The sequence below is a fragment of the Seriola lalandi genome, unplaced genomic scaffold (genome assembly GCF_002814215.2).
Source record: "Seriola lalandi dorsalis isolate HSWRI2012SDOR001 ecotype SW California unplaced genomic scaffold, Sedor1 jcf7180002054330, whole genome shotgun sequence".
NCBI lineage: Eukaryota > Metazoa > Chordata > Actinopteri > Carangiformes > Carangidae > Seriola > Seriola lalandi.
Genome location: NW_019524883.1, coordinates 632470 through 642673, shown reverse-complemented (window position 1 = coordinate 642673; position 10204 = coordinate 632470). Strand labels below are relative to the sequence as shown.

At 39.0% G+C, this 10204-nt stretch overlaps 1 protein-coding gene across 1 annotated transcript in view; it reads right to left on the bottom strand.

Annotated features, from left to right (window-relative positions):
• Positions 1–6396: 6396 nt before the first annotated feature.
• Positions 6397–10204, bottom strand: part of nr2f5 (nuclear receptor subfamily 2, group F, member 5) — a 24160-nt gene continuing 20352 nt past the window's right edge. Inside the window, exon 5 of the mRNA XM_023407180.2 lies at positions 6397–8639. Within this exon, the coding sequence (XP_023262948.1) occupies positions 8320–8639 (320 nt within the window). The 3' untranslated portion in view covers positions 6397–8319. The remainder of the gene's footprint in view (positions 8640–10204) is intronic.

The window sequence follows — 10204 nt, the reverse complement described above, 5'->3', positions numbered from 1 at the left end:
CTATACTATGACTTTTTTCAACATTTTTATGCCTTACCTTACTATTTCATTTGATGCCTTACCATATTGTGACTTTTCATAACCTTTTATGCCTTAATATACTATTATATTTTTTTGACATTTTTATGCCATACTATACTATGACGTTTTCTGGCATTTTTATGCTTAACATTACTATTTCATTTGATGCCTTACCTTACTATGAAGTTTTCATGACCTTCTATGCCTTAATATACTATGATATTTTTCTTACATTTTTATGCCATACTATACTATGACGTTTTTTTTGCATTTTTATGCCATACTATACTATGACGTTTGTTTTGCATTTTCATGCCATACGTTACTATTTCATTTGATGCCTTACCTTAGTATGACATTTTTATGACCTTTTATGCCTTAATATACTGTTATATTTTTTTGACATTTTTATGCCATGCTATACTATGACTTTTTTTGACATTTTTATGCCATACTATACTATGACGTTTTTTTTCCATTTTTATGCCATACTATACTATGACGTTTTTTTTCCATTTTTATGCCATACTATACTATGATGTTTTTTTTTTTTCATTTTTATGCCATACTATACTATGACGTTTTTTTAAAAATTTTTATGCCATACTATACTATGACGTTTTTTTAAAAATTTTTATGCCTTACTATACTCGGATGTTTTTTTTACATTTTTATAACTTACATTATTATTTCATTTGATGCCTTATCTTACTATGAATTTTTTTTGGACAATTTTATGCTTTTCTATACTATCATGTTTTTTCCCTTTTTATGTCTTACCATACTGTCAGGTTTTTAGAAATTTTTATGCTTTACTATACTATGACGTTTTTTGGCATTTTTGTGCCTTTACATTACTATTTCATTTGATGCCTTACCTTACTATGACGTTTTTTTGAGCTTTAAGCCTCAAAATATTACGATTTTTTTTAACGCTTCATGCCATGCTATACTATGACTTTTTTCAACATCTTTATGCCTTACCTTACTATTTCATTTGATGCCTTACCATATTGTGACGTTTTCATAACCTTTTATGCCTTAATATACTATTATATTTTTTTGACATTTTTATGCCATACTATACTATGACGTTTTTTTTATTATTTTTATGCCATACTATACTATGACGTTTTTTTTGCATTTTTATGCCTTACTATACTCGGATGTTTTTTTTACATTTTTATGCCTTACATTATTATTTCATTTGATGCCTTATCTTTTTTGACAATTTTATGCTTTTCTATACTATCATGTTTTTTTCCCTTTTTATGTCTTACCATACTGTCAGGTTTTTAGAAATTTTTATGCTTTACTATACTATGACATTTTTTGGCATTTTTATGCCATACTATACTATGAAGTTTTTTGGCATTTTTGTGTCTTACCTTACTATTTCATTTGATGCCTTACCATATTGTGACGTTTTCATAACCTTTTATGCCTTAATATACTATGATATTTTTTTGACATTTTTATGCCATGCTATACTATGACTTTTTTCAACATTTTTATGCCTTACCTTACTATTTCATTTGATGCCTTACCATATTGTGACTTTTCATAACATTTTATGCCTTAATATACTATTATATTTTTTTGCATTTTTATGCCTTACTATACTCGGATGTTTTTTTTACATTTTTATGCCTTACATTATTATTTCATTTGATGCCTTATCTTACTATGACTTTTTTTTGACAATTTTATGCTTTTCTATACTATCATGTTTTTTTCCCTTTTTATGTCTTACCATACTGTCAGGTTTTTAGAAATTTTTATGCTTTACTATCCTATGACCTTTTTTCTTTATCAGTGTCTTTCAAGATTATGATGTTTTTCTACATTTTTATGCCTTAATATACTATGACAATTTATGCCTTACTATACTATGATGTTTTTTGAAAATTTTATGCCTTTTTATGTTATGCTATTTTATGCATTACTATACTATGATGTTTTCGACAGTTTTATGCTTTTGTATTCAATAAAAAATTTTTTTATGGTTTTATACCTTACTATACTATGAAATTTTTGCCTTACTATAATATGACGTTTTTTGACCGTTTCATGTTTTTCTATATTATAATATTTGTTGACGTTTTTATGCCTTACTATACTATGACATTTTTATGCCTTATTATACGATGACATTTCATGCCTAACTATCCCATGAACTTTTCTGATATTTTTATGCCTTACTATGTTGCGACTTTTTTTGACAGTTTTATGCCTTTTTATGTTATGCCGTTTTTTGACATTTCTTTTGCCTTCCTATATTATGATATGTAATGCCTAACTATGCTATGACTTTTCTTTGACAACTTATGCCTTACTATATTATGAAGTTTTTTCCCTTTTTTGCCCCTTACTATACTATTCCTTTTTTTCACTTTTTTGCCTTCCTATACTATGAAATTTATGCCTCACTATACTATGACCTTTTTTGACAGATTTATTGGTTTCTGTATATTTTTTAACTTTTTTTTTTTGCCTTACTACACTATGACATTTTATACCTTACTCTACCATGCCATTTAATGCCTATTATGACATTTTATGATGCAGACTGCATGAACCCAGTCACCACCAACCAAGCACCATCTTCATCCTCAAAGAGGTGCTTTTTTTCAGCTGAGCAGAAAAACTCCATAGTCAGTCAGTTTAACATTTAGATGGAATTGAGCAACAACAGTCCCATCACATCTCATCAGGTTATTGATCCCTCAAAGAACAGACTCTGTCAGTGTCAAGCGTACACACTTTCTCTCAAGACAACTGAGGATGAACATATTGCAGAACACCTCGCTGCTCCGACAAGACAAGGGTCACCGATACAACTGTCCAGCTCCCTCTTACCTCCACACCCTCCCTTTCACTTAATACCCCGCTACATTTTCATGCCGAGCCAGTAAGTAGGGACCTCTTTGGGGAGACAAAGAGTGACCTCAATTCAATTTGACATCCCACCTATCGATCTGGGCTGCCGTATCCCCCAGAGATGGACGTCTAGCTTGCCCTTGTCCCGCTAACATTCACATTTAGCAACAAGAAAAAACATGTCTTTTTAATAAACAAAATCCCTCCACATATCTTGCCTCATCTACCCCAGACTAAATTACACACATGGCAACCTGCTTTCACAGGCTTTCATCCTCCCACATAGGGCACTGTTCATCTTCGGTGGGGCCCCTTTTGCTAAATTGAAAGTGTGTCATAACAAATAGAGGAGGTGTCTGGCTTAAATGTATGTGACTGGCACTGATGTCATATCTGTCAGAGGAACATCCCTTGTATTTTTAACAGGGGCACTGTGACATGGACCCTGGACAATTACTGTCAGAGCACACAGGGTGATGAATCTGCCGCCTTATTGTGTTTGTCATCTCGACCTCTGGCTGGGTCCTGATTGGTACGGCCGCATACCTATAAATGAATCAGATGGCTGCATTGTTACTGTCCCGCGTGTGTAAATGTGAGCATCATAGCACTATGCTGCAACTTAACCGACTTTCATTTGGTTTTAAGTGAGGAACTCTTGTGTCATGGGGTGAACTATAGACTTCGAAATTAGCCATCAGTTAAGAAAGAAATATGATTCTTACATTTGCAAAATGACTGGGAGCAGAAGTTTTGTGTACTGTCTTTGAATATAACTTTACCAGATCTTGTTGAGAATGGGGCACTTTTGATATAAAAATATCCAGATTAATTTAAATGCCTTTCACCCAGCTTTTTGGTCCCCACCAGGTTATAACTGTTGTATTTTTTGGTGCAAGAGGACGGTGATCATTATATATTTACAGTGGACAAGGCCATCTTTCTGTGGTTTCAGCTGACAATGCTTCAATAAATTGAAAGTGTAGAGAAACAAAGAGAGAAAAGGTGAGTTAAAAAAACAAGAAATTAGAAACGTAAGAGTCATGATTATTTACCTACTGTAGTTTGTTGTATTATTGATTTTTTTAATCTTCACATTGGTTTTTAGAATTTAAAAAGAAACAGAAATTGTTCCAACATAGCACAAAACCTGCAGTAAATCCTAACAATGCGGACCTACAATAACCACATATTTGTGATATGCAAAGTAATTTACACACAAAGAAATAAGATGTAATTGCTGCACCTGGTCCTGCAAGTTGTGGCATTTACTGGCTCTGATTTGTATCTTGAAGCAACGTATTTTGCTTTTATGGTTTATGCTGAGCCCAGTGTTTGCCATAAATGGCAGGTGTGCAAAATTGAAGTGCAAAAGTAATTCAGCTCCTGCCATTCAAAGGAGCTATGTCAGTTTGATTTACCTGTACACATAAAGATGGCCGCACACATACACACACACACACACACACAGACACACACACACACATATACACACACCTTTGGGCCACATGTGTTTTTTATATTCATATGGTGGAGGAAAAGAAAAAAAATGTGCACCTCCAAAATGGAGGTTGAGGGGTCATGGTGTTTGGCCAGGAGTGACAGCTCTGAAATGAAGGCATAAGTCAATCGGCTACTCTTCATACACACATATACACACACACGCGCACACACGCGCACGCACACACACGCACACACACGCACACACACGCGCACACACACACACACACGGGTTGGAGTGGGAGGCGAGATGGCGGTGGGCGGTTAGGTTAGGTGGGAACTGAGGGATTGGGGGAGGTGGTAGGAGGAGGGGAGGTTGGGTGTAAAGGGCACAAGGTTACCATGTGGGAGGAGTGTGTGTTTGTGTGTGTGTGTGTGTGTGTGTGTGTGTGTGTGTGTGTGTGTGTGTGTGTGTGTGTGTGCGCGTGAGTGGTGAGAGGGAGGGAACTTGACGTCATGTTCAAGAGCCTAAATGCACACATGTCTTATTCTCTGTCTTTCTTTTGTTGTCTCTCTCCCTCCTTTAGTCTCTGTCTGACTTTTAACACAGATAGCTACCAGCAGCTATATTTACATTAACTTGAACACACACAGACACACACATGGACACACACACACACACACACACACGCACACACACACACACATACACTTTGTGACATACCTTAAACCCAAAGGTCAAAGACCATGTGTGTTCTCTCTCTCTTTCTGTCCTCCACACACACACAGGGTCATGGTGTTCGTTTACTTTCCGTCACGCACCGAGTGGGCCTGTATCAACACTTGGGCTGCATCCCTGCATGAGGGTCGGGAAAATCCCCACTTGGTTTAAAATCATTGATTTATCCCCCGTATTGATTGGCCCATTTGCCTCTCTCCCTCATTGAATCAAAGTGCTCCTGGGAAAAACAAATATCTGCACGTGAGCAGCAGAATTATTTATCCTTAATGATCTGAGTTTAGGTGGTGTCTGTAGTTGAAATTTAAAAATACTGCTACTCTGGATAGATTAGCAGATACAGATAGCAGTTGCACATTGATGCTGCAAATCTCCTGTTCCACCACATCCCAAAAGTATTTTACTGGATTCAGATCTGGTGACTGTTGCCACTGATGTTCACTGAACTGAGTTTGAGACGACTTTTGCTTTGTGATATGTTGCATTATCAAGCTGCAAGTAAACATTAGACGATGGTAAATTGTGGCCATAAAGGGAGACACATGATCAACAACAATACTCAGATAGGCTGTGACATTTAAACCATGATTGATTAGTATTAAAGGACCATAACATTCCCACCACCATTACACCACCACCACTAACCTGGACTGTTGACACACGGCAGGTTTGGTGACTGGATTCATGCTGTTGATGCCAGATTCTGACTCTTCCATCTGCAGCCTCAGCAGAAATCCACATTCATCAGTCCAGGCTACGTTTTTTCAGTCTGGCAGCCTGATAGCTCTTTTTGTCAGCTCCAACCGGTCTGGCCATTCCCCTTTGAGCGCTCTCATCAACAAGGTGTCTCCATCCATGGTTTTTGTTTTTGGCTCAATCCTAGAGACAGTTGTGTGTGAAAATCGCAGGAGATCAGCAGTTTGAGAAATACCCAAACCAGCCTGTCTGTCACCAACAATCACAGTTGTGTTTGCTGTGAACATTAACTGCAGTTCCTGACCTCTGTCTATTTACATAACATGTCTACAATTTAAGCATATATAGATTCATATACAGATTTGTATGGGCTAGACACATATGTCAATGTATGAAATTCCAGTTCCATATATATATTCCATGTACATATATTTATATATGGACATTTTATGTATGTACATATATTACATTTACGTAAAGTTTTGCAACAACTGTGTGAATGTTAACAAAAATAATAAGAATAGTTAGTGCTAGATCATGGTTATGAAAACTGAAGCACATATCTACTGTATGCACCGATTTGAGTTCTAAATTTACAGCAGGAAAAGACATCAGAAAACTTACTGTGAACAACAGAATTTTATTTCAGTTAATGGATAATCCATATTTTCAAACAAAAGTAGAGGGGCTAAAAACAAACTCATATTCTGTGAATTCATTAATCAACAGACAGCTTCCTAAGGTCCCAGATGACTTGACATTGATAGCACAGTGCCATGTTGGAAATGTGAGACAGGTTGTCAAAACAAACTCGCTTCCACCAACGGGAAGAAAAAAAAAAACAACTTCAAATAGTCCTAAGCTAGGTCACAGTCATGAGTCCAACTGGGATAATATTGTAACATAGACTGAGGTTTTCAGAGGTTAGTGATACATTTCTCTACAGTATCGGTACGATAAGCTCAAATGACATGAGTCGAGGGGGTTTTCCCTATATGACAACATCATCAGGAAGTGGAAAAGAACTTGCATGAGGTCTAAAAAATGAAAGTGCTAATGATGTTAAAGCAGAACTATCTGTTCTCACAAGATTTTTTTCTTGATATTATAAGTTGATGCATTTAAAAAAAAAATGTTTTGCATCGCTTTTCTGTGACTTTATGTGCACATGTTTTCATTTTTACATCATATGAGTTCATTTCCTCTCCTGACAGGACATAATACCTGTTATAACAGGTAACGAGAGATTATGGCACAGTCATAAGATAAATGTTCAGTGACAAAATCTTTGTTCTAAGGCAAGTACAGCTAGTTTTGTAAAATGCCCCCCACCCCAGTCCAAAAGGTCCAATATTGACAATCATGACTGAAAAACAACAATGAGGATGAGTTGTGTCGCTCCTGTGATAGCATCACGTCAGGAGTTAGAATTTGAATTTTGGGCTTTTTGAATAAGTAAAACGCTCGATCGGTCAAATGATGGACGGGTAGCAAGAATCTACCAGTGCTGGGATTTTACAGGAGTGAATAAGTGTAGGTTCTGACTATAAAGCAAGTGCCTAAGCTTTTATTTGTATTTCTCTTTTACAAATTCCTTCTCTCCCCCTGAGACCCAAAAAAAGTATATAGTCAAATTATAGACAAACCAAACATTAAAATTTCATCACCAACACTACCGCAAAAATAATCTTAACTATATGCGTTTCTCAGCTTTGGCACAGGCTGCTGATAAGTGTAAATTTAGCTGGGTTCATCTTTTTTATACTTGTACTGATATTGGCATGACTATCTGTCTGTCTGTCTGTCTGTCTGTCTGTCTGTCTACCCACCCTTTGAACCTGAGCTTTTCCCATTGAACCCTAATATGCTATAGATGCCTATGAATCAACGATATACTGTACATATGGACACAATCATGAGTTTTCTCTCCATATAAACAGTGCTAATACAAACACACACAATAAAACGTCCTCTGCAAAAGTCCAAGACATTTTGGCATTTGTCTTTTTTTTTTTAATGGCTTCTGGTTTTGTTTTCAAAAATTGGTAAATATACATCAGGCCTTGTGCTCTTGGTTGTAGAGTCCCATTGGCAAAGCCCTTATTCAGTATTCGCCATACTGGGATGCTTGTATACAGCCTCTTTAAGTGTAGGAACAGCACCAACGATAGAGCAAATGTTTTGTCTTTTGCCGCCCCTGTTTGCTCGGGGTTTGAGACTGACATCTGAAGTGAGTCCAACAGACCCGCTGGTGAACTGTGCAATAACCCGTTCTACCAACCTGTCCATCTCATGCCACATCTCAAATGTAGACTACACCATCAAGTCAGGGACTGCAGCGGGGCCACCAAGTTTCTGCAATGGCCACGGTGAATGATTGGCTGGCTTGTGTAACCGGGACAGTGACAGATTGTACCGTCAGTGCGGATTTTTGTGCGGAATGGCAAGGAAGATGCTTCCTCTGGGAAAGCTGAGAAGTTGAATGCAGAGAATGAAGAGAAGTAAAGGTGGATGGATAAGTGTATTCAGATGGATGTTTCTCCTCATGGCCCGTTCTCATTGTAGTGGAGGGAGATGGGCCGCTCGCGCTGCACGGTGGGCATGTAGGGCCAGTTGTAGCTGGAGCCCGAGAGCAGCATGTCGCGGAGCAGTGTCTCGATGGGTGTCTTGCCTACCAGGCGCACGAAAAACAGCTGCTCGATGACCGGAGAGGAGACAATGCGCAGGGACGGCAGGCGGAGGAGGAGGCGTCCAAAGCGGTTTGGCTGGCTGGGGTACTGGTTCCTTACGTACTCCTCCAGGGCGCACTGAGACTTCTCCTGGATGCTCTCCACATGGGCGACGTCTGACAGGCCCATAGCATCTAGCAGGGAGGAAGAGAGATAAAGATTTATAGTTTATCACTTGATCAAACAAAATCCTCTTTATGTTGTCTGAATGAACCCTTCAACAAAGTAAACAGAATCGCAAAAATATGAGCAACAACCAGTTTCTTCATAAAAAGTGGAGATGCCAGTGATGGGAAGGAGACTGAATCCTACTGGGACCAGAGTGCACATCACGTCTTTTGATCGTGGTGCTTTAAATTCCCACCTGACTGTGACAGTGATTTGTCGGATTACACAAACCCTAACTAATCGTAGTTTGCGGTCTTTCACGATCTCTATGACTTGTGTGTCTATGACACAATCGCAATCGTTAGATCAGTGATTGTGTTTCTTTGAGACTTATTTCAGGGCTGCAGCTCACTCCTTCACCTCCGAGTGCAGTGTAGCTGCTGTGTATCTGCTGTAACAGCTCTGTGCTGGACAGGTGTCCATTTACAGTGTTTGTGCTCTGAAAGACGTCACAGCTCGGAGAAGGGGAGAAAATGAGCATGTTGACCCGGGTGTTGTGTTTACATCAATGCCACTCGGAGCCGGTTAATACCCGTGTCTGCTGCAGAGGCATTTGACTGGGGTGTGAATGTTGATTATTCTCTTTTCCACTGCAAACAAAAGCCTGATGTTAGCGAGTCTTAGCAGGTTTTTTGACCAGTGGAAAAGGGGCTGTACTGTGTAGGACAAAAGATAAAATGTCCCGTTGGGATGTTCAGTAACTGAGGCTTGGATTTTTTAAGAGATTCAGTCCAATACAAGATATTTTGCTCTTTAAATGTGGGTGGCTCATTGTAAAGTCTTGATGTCCTGTACATTAAATCTAATGAAGGTGACTGAGAGAGATGGATGGGATGGATGACACACAGAGGGATAATAACATGTAATGAAGAGCCGACTGTTTTTTTTTTTTCTCCTCACAAATTCCTCAAGTCAGAGAGATCTCGCTGAGACTTGAGGAAATGGAGGTTGTCACTGCAGAGATACGTATCCACTACACCCCTGTGGTCTGTGTTCACGGCACACTACAGCCTTCCCTCTTTCCCTCAGCTGGAGGTCATGTTCTGCCTTCCACCTCCTCACACCTCCCCTCCCGCCGGCCCCCGCCTTGGCAAGAGTCTCGCACAAACGAGAGAGTGTGTAACACTGTGCGCGATACTTTTCACACCCTCTGTGTGCAGGAGGAGTGCACAGGGGATTTAGCAAAGGAGGTCAGAGATGTGTGAACTCAAAACAAAGACACATTTTACTGTACTCTGCCACATACTGTACATTCAGTGGAAGTGCTCTTTGACTCTGCCCCCTGAGTGAACCCTCATTTGGAAGACAGGTTTTTCGATGAGGGCAATTTCTTCTCAAGCTCGTTCTCTTAGTCTAAAAGCGCTGGCCCGTAAGTTTTAGCCTGTCATCTTGCATCGTAGGTCCCCTTTGTCATCTCGCACTTTGATCTGTCCCTTGCGTAAACCCTGCCATGCTGGGTTCCCGACAACAAAAAAATTGAATTTACCTCATATTTTAATCGAGCGTGTCAACCCCCCCCCCCCCCCCCCCC